Source organism: Zootoca vivipara, chromosome 9, assembly GCF_965207765.1.
Source record: "Zootoca vivipara chromosome 9, rZooViv2.hap1.1, whole genome shotgun sequence".
Classification (NCBI taxonomy): domain Eukaryota; kingdom Metazoa; phylum Chordata; class Lepidosauria; order Squamata; family Lacertidae; genus Zootoca; species Zootoca vivipara.
In genome coordinates, this window is record NC_142592.1 from 2,515,426 (window position 1) to 2,539,782 (window position 24,357).

Here is a 24,357-nt window from a genome sequence, read left to right on the forward strand (position 1 = left end):
GTAAAGAAGAATACAAGTGCAGCTTTAATTTTTATTGATGCCGAAAAAGCGTTTGACAACATCTCGTGGAGGTTTATGATAAGTAACTTTGAGAGAATGGAAGTTGGGAAACAGCGAGTCCTCCAATGGGGAGGAGGAGGAAATGGTAAGTCCGGTGGGAAAGGGGGGACAGCGATGCTAGCAAAGACCCCCTGCACCAAATTCACCAGGAGGGCTCAGAAAGAGAGACACAATTTCCATTGCCTGGAGCGCAGAGACGTTAAGCGCAAAAAGAGGGGAGGCCGCGCCTGGGGGTGCCCAAGTTCTTCTGTTGGGCTTGTAACAGGAAGGGGCCACTCCTGGATTCTGCGAGTGACTGAGACGGATGTATTTTAGTTAGCTCTGCACTGTGCATAGTATGCACAATAAACCTGTAAAAATCCAGGTTGGATTCCAGCGTTGTTTACTCGTGAGTAACCACCTCACACCCATTACACTGCCTTTATCCTGTAGTTGTTTGGACTGTTCTGAGTCTGCAATGAAATGAATATTGGTGATGAAATACAGCCCCCGTTTTCTTTACCTCTCTTTTTTGGAACTGAGATGGTCAGGTCATTGTCATCGTCTTTCTTTTTGCTGCTCAAATCAATTGTGTTCACTGTTACAGTTGATCGGATTTCCTGCTGGGCCATTTTCATTCTATCATACAGAACTTTGAAAAACTTTTCCGATTTTTTCTGCTCATTCAGTTGCTGGTAAAAGGAATACTGAAGGGGGAAAGTAACCTTTTAGATATCAGCAGATTAATAATGGGAAAATATCTGCTGGACATACAAATAACACATTACAGCTTGGCAAACAAAGTCTATAGGTGGTAGTTAATAATGTCTTATGCCAGAGAAAAAGAAAGCCCACATAGAAATTTGCTTTATTTCCAGATCTGCACATCAAAGTCATTAGGAATTGTTACCACTAGTGAGCACTAGCAAAATGCAAGGCTGATGGGTTATTTCTAATGGTGCCAAATAAATATTGTCAATATCACCCAGACCACAAGAAATTCCTTTGTTTTGTCAGATCAAGGTCCATCTAATCCTTCATTCTGAATCCTACAGTAGAGCCCTTCAGCTTTGGGTCACTAGATGTTGTTAGAGCACAATCCCATAATTCCATGGCAGCTTTGCCAATGACCAGAGATGGTCAAAGAACTTCTGGGGACCCAGGTTGAAGGAGGTTGTCCTACAGATACCTCTGGATGCTTGCTCTCCATGAATTTGTGCACCAGTAATCCCCTTTCTTTTCTTTTTTAAGTCATCTAAGCTGGTGGCCAAAACCAAATTTACAGTGATATTTTCCATAAGTTACTGATTTGTTGTGTGAAGTGCTTATTTTCCCTAAACCTACTATAAATCACAGTTTTCACAGCATGGGGGGGGGAATGCCCCTCTCCACTTATTTCACAATTTTATAGACTACCCCCCCCCCAAAGTTAGCCTTTCCTTACACGGGAGGTGCTCCAGCTCCCTGTTCAGTTCAGCTGCCCCTTTATGCCTTTGCCACCACTAATACAGCCTTTTAAAGATGGAGGTGACCTGAACTGTGCACAGCATTGTATCCAACTGTTGAAACTGGTAGTGGCTCTCCAGAATTTCCAATGGGTGTTTTTCTCAACCCTGGAGATGCCAGGGATTCAACCGAGGGCATTCTGTGTGCAAAGCAGGTGCTCTGCCCCTTAGCTGAGCCCCTTTCCCAGGCCTAAATTGGACGTGTCCATTGATTTCAATGGGCACATTGGATACAGCCCACAGTATTCTAAATATGGCCACACCATGGGATTATAATACTTTAAAGTCCTTTTCCTAATAAATCCAACACTAGGATTTACCTCATCACTGAGTCAGTGGTGTTTCAATGAGCTTTTCATCATAATTACAATGGTGTTTTTTTCCTGGTGGACAGATCAAATTATTCAGATTGAAACCTTTCTTTAAATTAATTGATTAACAAGCAGGGCTGGCACCAGACCCAGGGGCAAAGGAAGGCGTCGTGATACCCGGGGCGGGCATCGCATGCGCGGTGGTGCTATGTTTTCCTTCAGATACCATCTGAAGAAGTGTGCATGCACACGAAAGCTCATACCAATGACAAACTTAGTTGGTCTCTAACCTATTTTGGTTAGACATATCATCTTCCCTGCAGCATCAAGCTCAGAGGAAACCAATTCTGTCAACGTTCAGCAGGTGCTGACTGTGCTTGGCATTTTATTGGCTGGACCAGATGCCATCACTAAGCCACCTCCCCTTCCTCAGTCAAAAGAGCAAAAGAACTGGCAAAAAGCAACAACAGATCTGCCATGCAAGTGTGATATTTGGAAGGACATTAGAGGGGAAAGAGCAGGTGGTCTGCTAAAGCATGAGGGAAGGAATACAGGCACGCCAAGTGGTAGGGGCTGAGGGGCCTCCTTTTCCAAGGAGGGGGCTGGGCTCCTCCAAAATCCTGTGGCCCACTCTGCCTCCCTGCCAATGTCAGGTGGGGAGGAGCAGGCTGAGGGTGGAGCCCATTCCCCACCAGGTCCGTGCAAACGGCATCATCGCAACAGCAAGATACCCGCGAGCGCTTGGTGGGGGTGGGATGTGTCACATGACATGCAACGTGACTCATCACATAACGTGCCCCCACAATGTGGGGGGGCAAGTCAATGCCCTTGGAAGCGTAAAGGCCCTAGAGTGGGAGGCAATGCATGTTTCAGGAGTGAAGGCAAAGGGAAGAGACGCTCACCTTGAAATGCACTGACTCCGAACCCTTCAGTTGTTTTCATATTTGAACAGGTTTTCAATATAGAAAGAACAAAGCAATAGCAAGTAAGTACCTGGATCTGTGTGTTTCCACCTTCAAGCAATGCAATCCCAAGCAGGATGGCTTCAGAGAATATCCTGTCATTTTTGGTACTAACTATGACATCCGTGACAAGTTCTGATGCACCTTCTTTATCCAGAAGGCACTGAATATCTTGCATTGACACAGCAGACTTATCTGAATCGTGTCCTGAAAAGCTACCTGGAAGAAGAACAAATAAAAGCCAAGATTCAGATACATCCTTGGTACGTGTAATTGCCTTATTTTCTTGTATTCAATATCTGGCTATAACACTTGTGGACACACTACTATACTAACATAACATAAGAGAGTGCCACTTTTTAAAAATAAAAGTAATCAAATAATCAATAGACTCTAATATGAATCAGGGCTAAGCTCTAAAACGCAGGAGGGAAATGAAAATGAGAGCACCTACCGCAGGGGATATGCTGACTTGAGTGTTCTGTTTTTATTTAAAATTCTAAATCCCTTTTGCTTTAGATTTACTAATGAAGAATGCATGTTCAAGAAATCTTAACAGTTGAAGGCACAACTGTTGAGTAACTGTAAGTATCCATCTTTGGGGGGGGGGAGCAGACCATAGCTCTGTGGTAGTATACATTTTTTGCAAAGCACGCACTCTGGAGCAGAGGTGGACAAACAGTCTGACCTGTAGCGTCCTGTCTCCCACTTTTCCTTTAGAACGTAAGAGGCACTTTGCACGATCAAGGAAATGCCTCACCTGGCTTTCTTTGTTAGAAGATCAGCAACCAGCACAGGTGCTGCTATGGGATCCATCAGAAATAGGTCTATACTCCTCCAAGAGATTTTTGTAAACTTTTGACCTAACCTGGCTCTACTTTAACTGCTCCATGCCCATGGTGAGCCTCTGTAAATCTAATGTTAGTGGCAAGGTCAAGGCTGTGTGCATTCTGCCACTGTACAAAACCAAAGCATGCTGGATGCAGAATTCAACTTCTTGGGGATTGCAGCTTTTATTTTATTTTATTTTTAAAAATGTACATAAATTAGCTAAAAGCAGTCATTAGTATCACTTAAATCAATAAAATTTATGCTAGTTGTGACTAATTGCTGCTGCCCTGTGCTCCAAGTTTCTAGCCCTCATGGCTTTGCAGAGAGGCCTGAAAGAATATGAAGAATGTCATAAAGATTTTCAGTGTTCAGAAAGCAGGGGCTTCAATGGCCACCAAATATAGTTTCCCCCTCTTGACATAAGTATGAATTAAGCAAAAAAATTAAAAATCGAAATTGGCTTAACTTGTTTACAGAGGTCACAGATTTTAGTTTTGTCTTCTTGCAAAATTAGTGCAGTTTTTGTATCATTAAGTTAAGTTTGTTTATAAATCTGTTCTTGCCTTGGTAATGGACTGGATGAGAGCCAACAAACTGAAGCTCAATCCAGATAAGACTGAGACACTGTTAGAGGGCAGTTCCCTAGACCAGATGGCTGGGAGGTCATCTGCTCTTGATGGGGTTACCCTCCCTCTGGAGGAGCAGGTACACAGCTTGAGGGTCCTCCTGGATCCTTTGCTCTCACCCGAGGCTCAGGTGGCCTCAGTGGCCTGGGGTGCCTTCCATCAGCTATCTGGGATAGCCTAACTACTGTTGCCTATGCTCTGGTATGCTTAAGGTTAGATTACTGCAATGCGCTATACATAGGGCTGCCTCTGAAGACAGTTCAGAAACTTCAGGTACTGCAGAATTCAGTGGCCAGGTTGCTCACTGGAGCAAGATGGTTTGAGCATATTACACCAATCCTATGTCCTTTTAAAATGTGGTTTTTTGGGAGTGGGGTGGGGTGGGGTTGTTGTTTTTATTTTGGTTATGTCTTTTGTGGTTTTATATTTGATTTTAGTCTGTGAACTGCCCTGAGACCTCCTGCTATATCAATTCAATAAATAATAAGTACATTTAGGCCAAAATCTAGTGTGGCACTGAAGGTGCTTAAGCCTGCTGAAATCAATGGACTTAAGTATGTTGCACTCTCTGTTGGAGGGTGGCATTGATTTTAAAATTAATCTTAGTGCTGAATGCACTAAGTTCTGTGTAAGGCTTTCAGGTCAGGTCAGGTCAGGTCAAAGCTACCACTTTAACCCTGTAATCAGATACCTTACTTAGGAGAAAGGGACGACAGAGGACGAGATGGTTGGACAGTGTTCTCGAAGCTACGAACATGAGTTTGACCAAACTGCGGGAGGCAGTGGAAGACAGGAGTGCCTGGCGTGCTATGGTCCATGGGGTCACGAAGAGTCGGACACAACTAAACGACTAAAAAACAACTTATCTAAAAGTAAGTTCCACACTGTGTGTACAACCCTCCACACTCCAGGGACTAAATCCCATTGAAGTCAATGGGGCTCAAAACTAAGCAGACATGGACAAGATTTCACAGAACATTATTTTGTTTGAAACCCCCTTGGTTTCAAAAGGAGAGTTACTTTATCCCAAGGAAATCAATGAGTGTGTATGCTCGATTTTTCAAATTGCATTTTCCCTTGCTTGAGATATACTCAGTTTTGAACAGAAATAGTTTCTTATTGTAGATGTTCAACAACTGATTTGTTAATTATAATTATTTACCGTACCTCCTCCTTGCATTGCTTTGCTGTAGTTGCTGGACAGAGGACCGTTCACACTGGTTCCATAGTCACCTTTGAAATAGCGATTGAGAAGTATTTTCCTCAGGTTGCTACCCTTTAAGAAGATAAAAACAGTAGGAAAAGTCACAGTTTTTTGTAAACACGCCTGTAAGCAGTTTCATATTCTTGACTCTTTTGGGCTATAGCTCAGCAATAGAATGTCTGCTTTGCATGCAGAAGGACCCCGTCCCCATCCCAGCATCTCCAGGCAGGGCCTGGAATGTCTCCTGTCTGAAACTCTGGGGAGCTACTGCCTGTCGGCATAGACAATACTGAGCTACCGGTAGATGTACCAAAACATGTGACTCAAGAGAAGGCAGCCCCCTATGCTCTTTTCATGCTCAGAATCCACAGGAAGATCTAATTCCTCCCATTCATAGCTCATATATGCACCTAGTCACATACAGCCAGGAAGTGCTATGAAAGAGGGACGGGAGGGGAGCTGCTTCAGGTTGTGGCAGATGTTCTTCTGGAGACACCTCATGGTTCTTGGGGATTTTAACAACCATGCCAACATGGCTGCTCCTGAATAAATCTGGCCCTACTCTTAGCTGTAGACATGCCTTAGATCTGATGTTTAGCTCTGTGGGCATGGGTTTGTTCAATTAAGTGGAACAAAAGGAGTGTCATGGTTAGATCACTTCCTAACTAGACTTCTCAGTGACCTTCTCCTATGCAGGGAGGTGGGACTGATTTGAATTGTCTGCTCTCACCACTAAGTGGATCCAAATGATTTTCAGGACCAGGACTTGGAGACCTATACATCCCACATGCCTATACATCCCACATGCATGAACAAATAGTGCACCCCAGTGGTTTTCAACCCTGTGGTGCCTTGAATGATGGTCAGGATGCCGCAGGTAACACCAACCTTTGTCCCTCTTTCCTTCCCTCCCTCCTCTGATGCCTTCTCATCTTTCTGCTTCCCTAAGGCTTGCACAGCTGTTTATTGCAGCAGCCCTGGCAATAAGTTCCGCAGGCAAAGGGTGCCTTTGGGAGGCACCTCTCTTTGGGGCAGAAGGGAGGGGTAGCTCAGAGCCCAGGGGCGGCGGCAGCAGCAGCCCAGAGGACTCCCAGGGAGAGGGGAGAGGAGGCTGAGGGAACACTCCGCAAGGGAGGGTATTTGAAAAAGGCGAGGGGCTGGCAGCTCTGCAGGCAAGGGGTGACATAACTGAGCCCCTCATGGGTGCCGCAGAAAGAATGTAGTTGGCTTAGGGAGCCGTGGACTCAAAGAGGCTGAAAACCTCTGCTGTACCCGATAACAGTGGTCTTCAACTGATGGGCCATGGCTGATCCAAGGTGGGTTGCAACAGTAGCTAAAGAAATTAATAATGATGATGAGAAAGCAAACATACATCCTGTTCATCTCAATGCTTTTACCCACATTTAGGAACACAAGTTCTCCCCATCTGCTGGTCACAATGACTAGAATGACGTCTAACACTTTATGTGTGTGGAATGTAAATAGCGCTCAGCTGACTCTAAGTTCTTATGTAACAACAGTAGGACACATAGTATAGCTTTGAAGAGACGGCATAAGAGTCTTATTGTTGCCCATTAATACCATTCTTTTGCCTCTGACAATAGTTACAAGGGATATAAACAAAGGCTCAGGGAAGCAACAGTAATTTATATGTGGTTTTAAAGAGTTCTAAGAAACAAGCTCATTGACAGCAAGGGACAAATATTTCTAGGAGGAAAATAATGTTTTAGCATAAGTCAAGAAGGGGAAATACAAAATGTTGCCCCTGCATCCAGTTTTATTATATTCTAGTTGTATCCGGGGGGGGGGGATACCCTCTTGATTTTGTAAGATTCCCCTCAAAGGGATATATATCAAGTCATCCTCAGCTAAATTAGGAGGGTGCTCCTAGCACTCTAAGGAAGGACTCTACTGACGCATATTTGAGTCTGTTAGATATCCTCTGTGAGCTACAATATACAAAAGGAAGTGTATCGTCTCTCGCAATTGAAATCAAACCTGTTTAAATGCTGTTGTGTACCTTGCACTTCCCACCATACCTGTATTTTCTTGGCAAGGGTGCCCACAACTTGAAAAAAAATGATCGGAATCTAGGGCCTGTTTTGGTGAGCTATGTCAAAGAGTGTATGCTCAAAAATTTTCAACGCTATTAATGGCAGGAAGTATAAAACTTCCTGGTATAAATAAGGGCTTTCTGCCCTTGCCTGTTCACTAGAACAGAACCTGCTGTGCTTCTGGTTCCAACTTCCTCCTACATCTAGATCTAGTTTCTTTATGTTCCCCTGCCTAGATTTGAAGAGAGACACCCATTGTCAAAACCTTTGCTTCCTCTGTTTTCTCTGACAATTTGATTGAAGGGCCTGTGCATTGGGGAAACAGAGACCCATTGTCAAGCCCTGCCACTCATTTTTCCATGCCTCTGTTGTCTTCCCCAAATGCTGAAAAACTGATTGTATGCAACATGGGGGAGGGACCTCAGCAGGGGAGTAGCCCAGGAGTCCTAGGATATTTTATTTTTATTTTTACAGTAAAGGAGTGGAAGGGGCACAAGATATCGGGTCCAGTAAAAAAAATTCCTGTGTGTGTGTGTGTGTGCACTTGTACCAGCATGACCTCAGCCAAAGCTACCCTGGCTGGTGCAGCCTAGGGAGAAGCTGCATCAGTCAGTGCAGCCTCCTCCTCCAATGGTGGCTCAGACACAGAAGTGCTGCAATGGAAGGAGGAAGAAGAGTGGTTGACACTCAGTGCCAAGGTAGATATTGCCCCCCCCTGCTCTGGTGTAAGTCAACTGACTCATGTCACAGGGTGGGATGAAGAAACACCCGTCCTTTGGTCCTGTGCTCTGAGATATCCAGGACTGGGATCAGAAGCTAGGGTGGTTTCTTTCAATCCAGAATGTCTCTGTTAAAATGGGTCAGTTGCACGGTATGACCCTTCCTTCCTTCCTTCCTTCCTTCCTTCCTTCCTTCCTTCCTTCCTTCCTTCCTTCCTTCCTTCCTTCCTTCCTTCCTTCCTTCCCCCATAGAATTCCAAGCTGGGACAAAGTCACAAACTTAACAACACTGACTTTCATCCATCCTGCCTCTGTTTAAATCTGTTATGCATTAAGTTCTCACCCTGGGCCAGCAGGGGGATACTGTATATAGTTTCCACTCAGGTCCTCATCAGTTAGTTTAGGTGGGAAAACCTGGGTGGTTGTTGTGTTACAATGTTGCATTATTGCCAGCCGGCTGCCTATCAAAGGAGGCCGGCTGAGCTGTTCTGCCATTTCTGTTCCAGCTTCCAAATAAAGAGCTGCTTTGGAGAAACAGCTGGGTCGTCTGCTATGTCAACCCACTATTTAACACTGGCGACGAAGGTGGGATTTGATGGACATCAGAGCACAGCCAGATTCGGATGCTCACCGAGCGGAATCACTGAGCGGAATCACTGAACAGAACCAATTCAGAGCTGACCGTTCTGGCTAGAGCACTGTGTTCCATCCATCACCCTCCACGTCGGCATTGGAATCATGGCTTCACTCGTGCCTCTACCGCCGTTTGCTCTAGCCTCTGAATCCTGGGACTCTTACCTAGCTCGGTTTGACTGCTACCTCCAAGCAAACGAACTGACAGCAGGGTCAGAAGTGCGTAAGCGAGGCCTCTTCCTCAGCCTCTGTGGGCCCAAAGTGTTCGAGGCGGCCCGAGCTTTGGTTGCGCCTCTAGCAGTCCAGACAACACCATGGGACATGCTTAAAGAAAAGCTCCGAAACCACTACGCTCCCAAGCCGTCCAAAATTGCAGCCCGCCATGTGTTCTACCACTGGAACCAGGCAGAGGGGGAGTCAATTAACAACTACACTGCCACCCTCCTAAAGGCCACAATGCACTGCGAATTCCAAGACTTAGATGATGCCCTGATGGATCGAATCGTCTGCGGGGGTCCGGGACAACCGTCTGCAATGGCGTCTCCTCACCAAGCCAGACCTAATGCTGCAGAAGGCCATGGAGGAGGCTGCGGCCTCAGAAGCTGCTGAACTCTCCACCCAGGAGATACACAAGGCCAGCAGCCTGTGGCTTGCTAGGAAGACAGTCCCAGTGCATCACGAAGAGGCCAGCAGTGATGAGGATTTCTCCAGTGAAGACGATGATGTGCACCAGATGAAGCGTGAGCACGGGAAGTTTAAACAGAAGTCCAAGGGCCAATCAGAATGTGCCGGCTGTGGAGGCAATCATTCCCATGTCAAGTGTTGGTTCAGAGATGCCATCTGTCGGCGATGTTCCAGAAAGGGCCACATCGCTAAGGTCTGTCAATCGGCTCTGTCCGACACCCCCCCCTTCGCCGTCTCGTGAGTCCAAGTCTTCACTCCGGTCCGCCAAGGAAAGCTGTTTTGCCTTCACCAACTGCCATTGCCCGTCCGGAACCACGATTGGCCAAACTGACTCACCTACGTGACGCAAGCTGCACGTCACTGTGCTCATTGAAGGAGCTCCGTGTGACATGGAAATCGACACTGGGTCTGCCATGTCCATGCTGTCTTGGAGCACCATCAAAAGACTCGTACCCAAGGTGTCCAAGAGGCAACTCGACTGGCACCGTATACACCTGAGACGTCCCCGTGGTAGGCGTCGGCCGGTTCCGAATCACCTTCAAGGATTTTTCGGGCCTGTTCCGACTGGTGGTGGTCGAAGGTCTGCGGCCAAGCCTCCTAGGGCTAGACTGGTTTGATGCCCTCAGGTTGGAAGTCACTGGCATCAACTGCACCTCTAACACAGAGACTGAAGGTCCGATCAGAGACTTTGCAGAGGTTTTTGACGGCACCTTGGTACAGGTACGCCCATCTCCTTTAGCCTTGATCCACAAGTCGCCCCCATCAAGCTAAAGCCATGCTGGATTCTGTTTGCTCTCAAAGCTAAGGTGGACGAGCAACTTGACGAGCTGGTCGCGCAAGGAGTTTTGGAGCCGGTTGACCACGCCAAGTGGGAAACCCCCATAGTCACGCCTGTCAAGCCGGATGGTGTGCCAAATACAAGTGCACTTCAGCAGCACGTGTACCCAGTTCCCATGCCTGCTGCATTCTCTGGGTGAGCGTAAGGTCTTTGCTAAACTGGACCTTGCCCAAGCCTATCAACAACTGCCTGTTGACAATGCCACCACTGAAGCTCAGACGATCGTCACCCACCAAGGGGCGTTCCGGTGCCGTCGGTTGCAGTTTGGGGTGAGTGTGGCTCCTGGCATCTTTCAAAGCCTTATGGAGCGTCTCCCTCAACAGTTTCTGGGCGTGGTGCCATATTTCAATGACATCTTAGTGTCCACAGACTCACACCAGCAGTTGTTTGAGTGCCTCTGCGCCGTGCTGACCAGGTTCCAGGAGGCCGGGCTAAAGGTGAAGAAGGAAAAGTGCCAGATTGCCGTTTCACAGGTGGAGTTCCTGGGCTACCTTATCGACGCCTCCGGCCTTCACCCAACAACATCCAAGATCCGGGCCATGCAGCAGGCCCCCATCCCAAAGAACAAAACTGAGTTGCAGGCATTCCTGGGACTGTTGAACTTTTATAACATGTTCCTGCCCCACAAAGCGACGGTAGCTGAGCCTCTCCACCGACTCCTCAGCACAAAGACACCTTGGTCCTGGGGTCATCGGGAGATGGCGGCCTTCAAAGTGGTCAAGGTTCTCCTTTCATCGGACAGTGTGCTGGTACAGTACAGTGAAGCCAGGCCGCTGGTCCTTGCCTGCAATGCAAGGACATGGCATCGGCGCCGTCCTCAGTCACCGTTTTCCAGATGGAAGGGAAGCACCACTCGCCTACTTTTCCAGGATGCTATCTCCGGCCGAACAGAATTACAGCCAGCTTGACAAGGCGGCACTGGCATTTGTGGCTGGAGTGAAGAGGTTCCATGAATACCTCTACGGCAGGACTTTCGACCTCATCACTGACCACAAGCCGCTCCTGGACCTCCTTGCTGGTGATCGACCAACTCCTCCGGTCCTCTCGCCACACATGCTGCGATGGACTGTTTTCCTGGCTGCCTACTGCTACCAGCTCGTCCATCGCCCAGGAAAATCGCTGAGCCATGCCAACACTCTCAGACATTGCCCTCTTCCAGAGCTTGTGGAAGACCCGGCTCCTGCTTCCTCGCTCCTCCTGATTGAGGACCTTCCTGCAGCACCAGTATCGGCTGCCAATGTGGTCTCCGCTTCTGCCCAGGACCGCACCATCAGCCATGTGCTCAACTGGGTGTGGAGGGGGTGGCCGTTCACAACCAGGCAACACCAACTCTCAGCTCATCGCGGCTGTCTGCTGTGGGGAGACTGTCGTGATTCCCCAAAGACTCCATCAACGTGTCCTTGAGGCTCTGCACATTGATCACCCAGGAATCCTCAAGATGAAGGCGTTGGCTCGGTGTTACGTCTGGTGGCCTAATATGGACGATGTCATCACTTCTTGGGTTTCCACCTGCCAAGCGTGCCATGAATCGAGGCCTGCACCGCCGGCAGCTAAGGGACACACCTGGGAGACACCCAAGACACCCTGGTCAAGGGTGCACGTCAATCTTGCTGGCCCCTTTCACGGCTGGACCTTTATGGTAGTGGTGGATGCCTATTTCAAACGGCTGGAGGTGGCCCTGATGCCCTCCACCACTACCAAGGCCGTCATACCGATGCCCTCCACCACTACCGAGACTCGGGAACAGACACATACAGAAGGTGACGCTCAACCTATACCTCCCTCACAAACTGCGGGTGTGGAGCCAAACCAAGCCGTTTCAGAGGGTCTGCCTCTGACCACTGCCGTGCCTGACCTTCCACCAAATCCGGTCGCAGCCATTCCGTCCACAGCAGTGGATCCAGGGAACTTGGGTTCAACAACGCCTCTGGATGCACCGCAGCCTCAACAAGACTCGGGCAGCCCCCCCCCCCCGGACACTGGCACCAGTCCTTGGCAGTCCTGAAGGGTTTCCAAGCGCCCAACTTAGTCTGAGTTTTATGGGTCTAGAACATTTGCTGATGTACATCTTTTGACATGGGCAAATCCATGCATATATGTACATCGGCAAATGTTCTAGACCCATAAAACTCAGAATAAGCAAATATCGCTCCAGGATCCGTAATCAGATTATGGAGGCGCCACTTGTTGAGCACTACACTCAACAGAGTGTATGCAGCGTATACAGAGGGTGGTTTTTTATTCTTTGTAATATGGAAATTACCTCCAGCCCGTTTTCACCGGAAGAACAACGATAGACTTCTCCTCCAACAAGAATCTAAAGTTTATTAATCTCTTTAACACGTTACATCCTGGGGGTTTGAATAATAGGCTTGACTTTACAGCATTCCTATAATTAATCTTGTGCCTTTGGACAGCCTGTAGTTAAACCATGCTACTGTATCTTTAAATTGTCGCAGCACAATTCAGCATCTTTAGATGTAGCACTATTCCTTTAATTTTTCAGTAGACCACACCTTACTTTTCATTTAAATGCTGCAAACAGATTGAGCACGTTAGGCAAACACAATTGGTACACTTTGACCATGAAACTATAGGTAAGCTGTCTCTGTTTGTTATAAACTGTATAATTGCCTATGTATAATTTTCTATGTAGAGATGATAAAATGTATCATAACGCTATAAGATATGTCTGACGTAGGATCTTTTAATATATATTCTAGCTGATGAAGAATAAACGAAACAGGGCCTCGTCCTGGATTTGAAAATCATTTCAACTGGAATTTGACTCATTACCCTAAGCAAAAATCAGTTTGAAGAATTCATAATTAATCTCCTTCCTGGCCCGAGTTCTTGGAACCTTTTCATTTGATTGCCTGATTGCACCAAGAATTCCAATTTCTACAGTATTTTCAACTCTGAAAATGGGAGCTGAATTCCTCTTGATATTGGATACAGTCAAGGCTTTCTTTCTTTCTTTCTTTCTTTCTTTCTTTCTTTCTTTCTTTCTTTCTTTCTTTCTTTCTTTCTTTCTTTCTTACACCTGCAACTCAGTTCTGGCACCTCTCAGATAGGCACCATTGCCATTATAAGAGAACAAAGGAGGTGTTCATTGTGAGTTCTGGTACCTCTTTTTCTAGAAAAATAGCACGGGCTCCAGCTCATGGTTAGTGAGGAGAGAGCTTAACCATGAGTCTGGGATCAGGCACCATGCTCAGCTTAGCTCAATGTGGTGAAGCTGTAAAAAGGACAAAGAAGGGGGGAAGCAGCTGCAAGCACCCCTCTAGAAGCTCACATATTTGTGTAGTCTTGGTAAGCCTTATCAGCTGCCTTGCCAGACATCTTTGGGAGAGCAAACGACTAAGGAGTAAACCCTATACAAATCCAAAGTGAAGTCCCTAAACTGGTTGGATTGTACACCTTGGACACCTCCTTCCGGCAACTCCTGCAGCCAAGCTGGTGCCAAACATCTTGCTCTGCTTTCCTTTGGACCACATCAGCCAGGCTGAGAGGGGGATCTCCTGGCAACAGCTAAAATATACCTATTCCTGGAAAAATATGTACCATGTGATTATTGGGGGGGGGCAGTAGGAAACTCTAGCCCTCTGAACGTTTACACAAACGTAAATGGGATGGAGGGGAAAGTGTAGGATGGAAGCCTAAACCCCTTGATAACTTTTAGAATGATTTCCCTTCCTTCAGTTTGTGACAAACACTGGGGCTCCAGTCTTGGGAAGGTGAGCCAAAAGGAGCAGCAACTGGCCCGATCAAACAGATTTGAGCTTCTCCCTCCTTCCCATTGTGGTTCCCACCCTGCCCTCACCAGCAACTTGCTGATCCAGATTTCTCACTTTCCTCCCCACCTCCACTGACAAAAACATTACTGTGTTTACCGAAAATTACCGTGTTTTCCCAAAAATAAGACACTCTTTATTTCCCCCCAAGAAGACACACTATGGCTTATTTTCAGGGGATGTCTTATTTTTTAATTACATGTCCAGCCTCGCCTGTTCCTTGGCACCCTCCAGAACTGCGCCTATCACTATCTCTTATTTTCGGGGTATGGCTTATATTGCGCAAATGCTTAGAAATCCTGCTACAGCTTATTTTATGGGTATGTCTTATTATCGGGAAAACAGGGTAGAGGAAACTTGGGGCTGAGCAAGCGTGGCTGAAAGGCCTCCTTCATTAAAGGAGAGGGGGCTTCAGTCATGTTGCCATGTCATGGGTCTCATGAGGGGAAGGGGACAAGTTCTCTCTTTGAGCGATGATGCTCTCTCTCTCCCAGTTTGAATGCCTCAGGAGGGCTCAGCCAGCGGGTGGGACTGTCACCCCCTTCACCATCAACAAGTGGTGGGGAAAGGAGAAGTAGTTTCTTGGGAGAGAAGGACTGAGAGAGAAACATGAGGCTTTCAACTGCTGCTGCTTCACTGAGAGACAAAACGGCTTTATGTGAAATACCGGTATGCTTCGGCAAACTTGGGAGGCTGAGCAGGAGGGCTGGGGGAGGCCATTTCTCTGCCTTAAGGACAGGCTGGCTGCCAGCTCCCTTGCGCCTGGCTGCAGCTCCTGACCCAGGAGAACCATGGCAGCATTGCCACCCCTCTACTTGGCTGGTGCGCCCCGGCAGGCCTGGCCAAATTTGCACATGTGACTGCCCCCCCCCAATGTTGGGCCCAACTTGTGCCTGATTAGTGGGTTGTTCCCTAGAGCGGATGCCTGGGAGGTTGCCTGCTCTTGATGGGGTTACACTTCCCCTGAAGGAGCAGGTTTGTAGCTTGGGGGTCCTCCTGGATCCTTTGCTGTTACTTGAGGCTCAGGTGGCCTCAGTGGCCTGGTGGCCCAGCTATGCCCAGCTATAGGGACAGCCTGTTGTCTATGATACTGCCAGTCACTTTTATTGGTTGACCCCCTGCTTGTAGCATCACAAGGGAGGGCAACATACTGTATATTCCTGCGTATAAGACTACTTTTTAACCCAGGAAAATCTTCTCAAAAGTTGGGGGTCGTCTTATACGCCCAGTTGTCTTGTACGCCGGAATATAAGTATATCTTTCTGTCTGTTCTCTCTCTGTTATCCTTATTTCCTCTGTTATACATCTGCATGCTGGGTGTATTCCACAATTCCCATTTATTTCAGTAGGAGATAACGAAATACATATAAAACATCAGTAACTGAAATAAACAGGAAGGAAACTTCAGCCAGATAGTGCTTTGTTTTTCTAGCTTTTATTACCGCAAAAGTTTGTATTTATACTGGACTGTGATTTGTTGAAATCACAAAAGCCAGAGAGGGTTTCTATAAGATTTTCAGTGGTCAAAAACTGGATTGCCCTGGATTGCTCATTGCCCCTCTCTGTTATTAGAAGCAGCAAAATAATTCAGGCACTCCTCCAAAGGAGCTGGACAAAATGAGAAGCTTATAGCAGCAAAAGGAAGTGCTCTGCTAATAAAGAAGAGGCTAATTCACTTGGGAGCAGGCAAAAAACAGCCTTTTTAGTTTACTTTAGACTTTCAGCAGAAAAACAAATTTGTAAACCTGTAAAAGAAACTGATAATGGATTGAAGTGTGTTGAGTTTCCAATGTGAAGCACAGAGCAGTTTTATCTGGCCAGATCAGTGCTTCACAAGCATATAGCTGAAAGATTTGTGCTTATATAAAATTTGACAAGCAAGCTGTTGGCTCATAATATTAGATAGCCTTTTTTGCATTTAAAGTTTTCCTAAACTGCTGCACTGATGGCAGCTGAAATACAGGGAAATGGTGCAAAAATACTGTGGTTTAACTGTAAATGTATTTTAGCCTGCACTTCCCAGAGTTTTCTAACAGTCTAAAGTAAGGGTTAGGAACTGGCAGCCTCCAAGGCTAAATCTGGCTTGGATCACAATATGCCTCTTTTCAAACAGCAACTTCCCCAGTAGTTTGGGGCTGGCAGGACTCAGCAATCTTAAATAGCCATTTAAAAAATGTCCCTTGAAACAGGGGTGAATAGTGTGTTGTCTTCTATACGGTGTTGGACATTAACACCCATCAGCTCCAGCCAGCATGCTCAGGTGTGATGAGAGTTCAACAACATATGGCAGGCAAAAAACTAGCAAACCTTGCCTTAGACCTACAAATTCTAGGCTAAAGAGACCAATACTACAAATAATAAAGATAGCCAATTTGACCTTTAAGAAAAATTCCCACATTCTATTAGGGCAACATCTCTTCTCCAGAACTCCAGGGGACAGGGAAAACAGAGGAGAGTGTGGAGAGGAAATTTGTCTTCATAGTGAAACCATGGAGTCTGCAATAAGTTGCAATCTTAAAATGGAATGTGAAAAGACGCAGCAGACATTCAAATGAGACCCTGTTAGGCGCTCTGCAGGTTTCAGGTTACACCCAGGCGGGCTGGAAAGATGGAGCACACAGTGGTTGCTTCCTCTAAACTTTTTGCAAATCAGCTTGGAGAAACAGGAAAGAAACCTTTAGGAGTAAGGCTGTGGATTAAGTGAATTTGCCTAGAATAGTATAATAGTCATGTGTTTCAGCAGCTTGCCAGTTTATCCAGTTTGGGTAGCCTTTGTGGTGACTCCAGTGTGGGAAGAAACAATAAGAGGGACCCTTTCCTATACAAAGTCACATTCCCAATGAGCCAACAGGTTTGTGGGAAGTGGTGATTCAAGTGGGGAGCACCTGGAATGAACGATGAGGTGAAGTAACTTGGACTTTCATGGGCACAGCCAATGGGGGGCAGCTGCCCAATAATACAAATCAATACACATAACATGTTTTAAAGTTGAGATCAAATTGTGGTTGTACATTTTAATTATGCATGAGTTTTATCAATCATTTTATTTCTAAACCACTGAGAAGCTGTTTTTGCATATAAGCGGTATAGAAATTAATACATGATAAATGATCATTTGATGGTGACTACAATGTAATGTAGGGACGCGGGTGGCGCTGTGGGTTAAACCACAGAGCTTAGGGCTTGCCGATCAGAAGGTCGGCAGTTCGAATCCCTGCAACGGGGTGAGCTCCCCTTGCTCGGTCCCAGCTCCTGCCAATCTAGCAGTTTGAAAGAACGTCAAAGTGCAAATAAATAGGTAAATAAATAAATTAAATAAATTTAAGTAAATAAATTTAAGTAGGTACCACTCCAAGCGGGAAGGTAAACGGCGTTTCCATGTGCTGCTCTGGTTTGCCAGAAGCGGCTTTGTCATGCTGGCCACATGACTTGGAAGCTGTACGCTGGCTCCCTCGGCCAATAACGCGAGATGAGCGCGCAACCCCAGAGTCGGTCATGACTGGACCTAATGGTCAGGGGTCCCTTTACCTTTACCTTTACAATGTAGTGTAAGACAGCATTAATAAGGCATATCACTATTAGAAGCACCTCATTCAGAAGAAGGGTTACAAAAAAAAATAAGGGGAAAGGTTTACAGAGCGAAGGGAAGAAATAAACCCTCATCACATGAACTTATTTCCACAGAAGGAACATTCACCTTCACTTCACAGTTTTCCTTTCTACTGTATTCTGCCTTTGGGACAGGATCCAAACAAGGGAAATCATTACAAAATTATGTCTAGATTTCAAAGTTGAATGTAAAATAACTATCATTAAATTTCCAATCAGTAATCCATTTTTGCTGCCTGACAGCCACTATTTCATTGTGATGAGTCTCCAAGCTATTCTTCAGGATAATCAGAGCAATGTTTGTGCTCATAACAGTGTGTAAGGATGACAGAGGTTTGGTTTTAGTTGTAGAGCTGCCACCAAAATTTAACCTAAGGTGAAATTCTGAGTGAATTAATGGACTATTCCTTAGTTGTGGCATTTGAGGAACTTTACAGAAAGGTAATATACTGGTAGTTGTAAAAGGGCTGCTGAACTTGCTTGGATGCAGTGATCAGCCAGGGTTGCCATATGTCCAGGAATTCCCGGACATGTCCTCTTTTGGGGGTCTTACATGCACATCCAGGGGGGATGTTACATTTTAAAGCAAATGTCCTGGATTTTGGTTTTTTAACAAATTGTGCCCGGGTGGCTCTGGTTCAGGCTCAGGCTTGGGCTCTGGTGTGGGCAGTTCAGGCTCAGTGGTGGGGCTCTCGGGTGACTGCCCTAAAAAAGCTATACAACTTTTTGTGTCCAGATGTTTACCTCCTGAAATATGGCACATCTATTTTGCCTGCAAAATTGTGCATTACTGAAACAAACCAGCTTTTTATTTAAAAAGATGAAGAACTGGTTATTTTGTCAGTTGCATATGCTTTATAACAGTGATTTAAAAGAAATAATCATGAAATAAACACTAAAAATGAAACCAAAGCAATAATACTAACTAACAATAATACTTTACAGGTAAAGGTAAAGGACCCCTGGAGGGTTAAGTTCAGTCAAAGGGGACTATGGGATGCAGTGCTCATCTTGGTTTTCAGGCCAAGGGAGCTGGCTTTGACCACAGAGCTTTCCAGGTCATGTGGCCAGCAGGACTAAACAGCTACTGATGCACAGAGGACCATAACACATGCCAGAGCACACAGAAATGCTGTTTACCTACTTATCTACTTGCATGGTATGCTTTCAAATTGCTAAGTTGGCAGAAGCTGGGACAGAGCAAGAGGAGGTCCACCTGCCAACCAAATCCAAGCTGCTGACCTTCCAAATGAGACATCGGGTGTGGGGCAGGTTAAGACATGGCTGGAAAAGAACAACCAGGAACTTAAAAGTGCACTTTTTGGAAAGTGAGGGTCCCTCTTAATGCTGATCAGCTGGTAACTGTTGACAGAGAGCCCCACTGGGATCAGCTGCACTAAAGCATTCCCCTTCAGGAACTCCCTAGGGCGGCCAATGGGGCTCTCAACACTGATCAGCTGCTGAGAATCATCCATTTTGTTGTCCAATTGCAAACAGTATTCAAATGGACCTCCATGGGGTGGCTCTCAGTGTCCATTGGCTGATCTCAGCGTCAATCAGCAGGGAGGCGGACAAAGGTCAGGTGCTGATTCCACTAATTTATCTTCCATGGAGCTATCCAGAGAGGTTGCACACCCAACTCTGGAAAGTGTGAATGATACTTGACACATGAAATCTGCAGGTAGACTTCAGGGAGCTGTGATTGGCTGCAGCTCCGTAGCCAACATTTGTGTTATGCTTTATGGCTCCAGAACAAGCTGTAACCAAAGTTTGTGTTGTGGTTTAATGCTCCAGATGATGCGCCAAGCAATAGCAAGGTCAACAAAAGGAGCAGAGCAGCACCAGGCCAAAACACATGTTTCTTTCTGCATTATTTGTGAAATGACCCTCAGAGCCTACAATCAACGAACTGGTAGTCAATCCTAAACATCTTCCATTGAATTAATATCAACAGAAAGGGGCCCAGATACTAATGTTGCCATTTCATGGAAATGCTACTCTTATCTTGGGGTGGGGTGGGGGGTTAATTATTAGCCCTATGCAAGTCATTTTTAAATAAAGTCCATTCAGCACTGCAGCCTTGTGCCTTTAGACCAACCCAAAAGACATGGTTGGATATAGTTGGGAGGGAGGGAGGGGGAAAGAGACGGGGGGTCCTGCATTCAATTATGGTGTAGTCCAATCTACAGCTACAGCTACTTATTGTCAGAGTTGCTGCAGTAAGTTTAATTCCCTGATGATAATGAGCAGTCACTGAACTGACTGCATCACCAACTCGTTAAATCAAACTAGCACATCTACTCATTAGCCAGAGATTTAAAGACTGGAGTTAAATTTAATCCTTGCCAGTTAGCAGAAATGTGACATGTGACATTTTCTTTTCTTCTAAAACAGTATTAGCGGGGCTTTATTTGTACTTTAACCCATTACAATCACTTCCTGATTTAACCATGAGGATATTAGGCAATGTCAGCTATATATTGAGCATTCATTCTGATTCATGAAGCAAATGTTATTTCATTCTTTCCAGTGCATTTCACCATCACGTTCCTTGTCGCAGAAAGTCCAGGTTGGGGGACAAGGAGTGGGTTTGTTGCACAAGACCCCCCCCCCCCCATCAACTTTAATTGCATAAGCTGAATTGAATGCCATTCTGACTTGGTGGCAGTTGGAAGCAGAGCCCACTCCCACAATGGGGGTGAGAGATACTGTTTGGAAGCCTGAGAGGACATAGAACGAAACAGAGTGTGCTCTAGGAACTGCCTGACTGCCACTACTGACGGTGAAAAATAAAAACCTTCTTCTAGAACAGGCATCCCCAAACTGCGGCCCTCCAGATGTTTTGGCCTACAACTCCCATGATCCCTAGCCAACAGGACCAGTGGTCGGGGAAGATGGGAATTGTAGTCCAAAACATCTGGAGGGCCAAAGTTTGGGGATGCCTGTTCTAGAATGACTCGTGAAGGACTGTTTTGTTTCCAGAAATACTGAAGAGGTGATAGAAATAACTCTGTTGAGCCACGTGGGGTTCTCATATATTAAAAAAAGAAAATAGAAAACTACTAGCGCATCACCTGTATTCACAAGTGTCAATGCCTGCAAACAAACGTCCCTTGCCAAACAGACAAGCTATCAAGCACCAAACCATCCATCGCCCACCAAGCCCTGTAGAGAAACAGCCCAGAGCCAGTGAAGCAGGTGGATAAATTCAATGGCATAATGTGCAAGGGCTAAATTCCTTTCAGGGTGTGCCCTGGCACAAAACATTTTATTCAGTCTTTATTTGGTATGGGAAAGGTGGAGAAAAGGGAGACAGAAGGAAAAGGGGAGATGAAATCATTTCTCTTTTCTTGTTTTGCAGCCTGGTTGCATAATGCTTTAAACTTAAACCTTCCTGGTGGCACCACAATGATGTATAAGCAATGCAAAAATAACCCGGCTAGAATTACAAGAAGCAATTTATCAGTTCCTGTGCAGCAGCTAATCAATCCATTTGCTTTCTAGCATACAACAGTGGGAAGCTTATCTCATGCAGACTCACAGATCCTTCAGAAAGCAGCCTAATTGAATTTTAGAGCTGAGAGCATTGCATGACACGTGGTGCGTCTCCAACAGAGCACCGTGCCAGACACTTGCAGGCGTTACATAATCACAGGCTGTTGTTGGCTGTGAGTGCTCCACTCTCTGCCGCCTCATCAGCTTGGCAGCTGGTGTCTTCTCCAATCATGCCCCGTGGCTTCAATCTGCACACACAGCCTTCACATGGCCAATCACATGGGTTTTTTTGGGGGGGGGGCTTCCACAAAAGAGAAAGGGGGAAAAACCTTCCAAATCTCCAGCTCATTAAATTACTCAAAAAGTAAGGTAAAAAAAAGGTAAAGTACTCCTGGACAGTTAAGTCCAGTCGAAGGCGACTATGGGGTTGCGGCACTCATCTCGCTTTCAGGCTGAGGGAGCCGGCGTTTGTCCACAAACAGCTTTCTGGGCCATGTGGCCAGCATGACTTCACTTCAGGCACATGGAGGACCATGACATGTGCCAGAGCACACAGAAACACCATTTACCTTCCCGCCGCAGCAGTACCTATTTATCTCACACTCGCTGGATCAGTACCTTGTTCTGGTGAGTGGGCTTGCACGTTCCTATGACCCTTGTGAGTGATGCTGTTGGGAGTCTCGGGGACCCAGCAGGATCTCCCAAGGTGGTAATGTCAAAGAGGAGGAGCTAGACAAAGAATGATCCAAAAAGTCCTCAATGGCAGAACAGGCGGAATATAACAAGCAGTATGTTACAACAGCTGTGAAGGCGGATGACGGCTGTAGCAGATAAGAATCTACTGGTCATCATGATTACTCATGCCATCGGAATAGAGCCTTACTGCAAAGACTGTGTTGGTCAGTGTGCACTGATCTACACACATAAAACAAATTAATGTGCAGGCATCTTCCAAAAACCCATCCCAAACCCAAAAAAGTCCCATGGAGATTGGCAAATGGTCACGGGGGCAGGATCGTGAAATTTGGAAGCCCCCAGTCATGAACCAGCACATGGGCTGTGGATACAGATTCAGTTGCTCTGAATCAAGGAATGAGGAAGTTGAGTAGCTCAGCAGCTGTATCCATGACTCTGCAACCCTACTTAGGATCCACTCTGCTCAACCAGAAAAGGGGGAGGGGCTAGAAAAGGTGCCCTAAACATAGTCTGGCTCCCTTTTTCCATGACTGGATTACTGCACCCAGTGGGGTCACCACCCAGCTGTCATAAAAGACAATTGAAGAATGACAAAAGTCCTTACACAACTTGTGCATATATTAAAAGCAAGGGAGACAATGCACAGCCTAAGCCAAAACAAGTTTACTCAGAAGCAAATCCCACTGATATCAATAGGATTTGCTCCATTGTTAAAGGTGCTTAGGATTGAAGTCTTAATAAACTTATTGCAGGGATGGAAAACCTGTGGCTGTTGAGATGCTGCTAGACAACAACTGCTCTCATCCCTGACCCTTGGTCATGCTGTCTGGAGCGGCTGGCAGCTCAAGTCCAGCAACATCTGGAGGGCCACAAGCTCTCCATCTTTGCTGTATTGAATAATAATAAAAGGAACTGAGGAGCACTGTGTTAACTTGAAACCTCAAAGCTAATACTGAGCTGAAAATCTCCAGCTATGGTGACTCATGTTAAAAGTGGCAAAAGCTTAACTATTCTCATTGCTGTAGCCAGTGCAAACTAAAAAACCCATTAGAATAAGGCCACTATACTGTTTTTATTACCCTTACTCTTTAGAGCAAGATCAAAGATTGGTATGTAGGAGCATCATGCTGGTTTCATTTTTTTGATTACTGACTCCCTAGGTCTATCATAAATATTCATTGACCATCCTTAATGCAGTGCTTCATATTCTTCTCACTGCAGATTCTTGTGCAATCCTGAGTTACGGAACAGGAGGCTATCTTTTATAGCAACTATAAATGTGTGACAATCAACAGAAAACAGCACAACCAACACAAATCTTTGAGCTGAATTCAAAACCAGTGTGGTGTCACTGCACCTTTTCACCCTTCTCAGGGTTGAATTGGTTTTCTATAACAAGATATCTAAATTCTTATCATGTCTAGATGTCGATTGAAAGTATACATTCAGCAATCACATGGTCATTTTTAAATTATAACACTCCATATATACATCCTAGATCATTAGCCTTAATGCCTTTCTACTGTTGCTCATATTTCAAATCCTGCTGTAAGCCATGCAGAGTGGCTGGGGAAACCCAGCCAGATGGGCAGGTGAATAACAATAACAATAATGCAATTCTCCACCATAACCAGGCCTTTAGCCTTTAACTATCTGTGGCTTTTTAGAAGTAGGTAGGATGTTTTTAATGTATTTCTTTTTCCTCTTGTTTTAATGTATCTTTTGAATTATGGTGCTGGAGGAGACTCTTGAGAGTCCCATGGACTGCAAGAAGATCAAACCTATCCATTCTTAAGGAAATCAGCCCTGAGTGCTCTCTGGAAGGACAGATCGTGAAGCTGAGGCTCCAATACTTTGGCCACCTCAGAAGAAGAGAAGACTCCCTGGAAAAGACCCTGATGTTGGGAAAGATTGAGGGCACAAGGAGAAGGGGACGACAGAGGATGAGATGGTTGGACAGTGTTCTCAAAGCTACGAACATGAGTTTGACCAAACTGCGGGAGGCAGTGGAAGACAGGAATGCCTGGCGTGCTCTGGGCCATGGGGTCATGAAGAGTCGGACACGACTAAACGACTAAACAACAAGAACAACAATGTGGCATTTCTTTGTCTGGTTGTAAGTCACTTTGGGTTGCCCCTGAGCAAGATAAAATGACTGACAAATAAATAAATATTACATTTCAAAGAGCAGCTCATTTTAAAAGCATTTGCTGTGGTTCCTTTTACACTTACACATACACACACACTCATAACAACCAAAAATATGGGTGGTCCTCAAGAGTAGCAACCACAATGCAGAGGTGGCCAACTGCCTCCAACCCTCCCACCCTTAATAAATAAACCAGCCTGCTGCTTTT

At 45.8% G+C, this 24,357-nt stretch overlaps 1 protein-coding gene across 9 annotated transcripts in view; it reads right to left on the reverse strand.

Annotated features, from left to right (window-relative positions):
• ITPR2 (inositol 1,4,5-trisphosphate receptor type 2) overlaps positions 1–24,357 on the reverse strand; it is a 264,276-nt gene that overhangs the window by 58,879 nt on the left and 181,040 nt on the right. For all 9 annotated transcript variants that reach the window (XM_035127537.3, XM_035127538.3, XM_088652318.1 and 6 more), the window contains 3 exons: positions 5,442–5,550; positions 2,849–3,036; positions 563–746 (listed from right to left, as the gene is read on the reverse strand). In XM_035127537.3, coding sequence (XP_034983428.1) covers positions 563–746; positions 2,849–3,036; positions 5,442–5,550 — 481 coding nt within the window. The remainder of the gene's footprint in view (positions 1–562; positions 747–2,848; positions 3,037–5,441; positions 5,551–24,357) is intronic.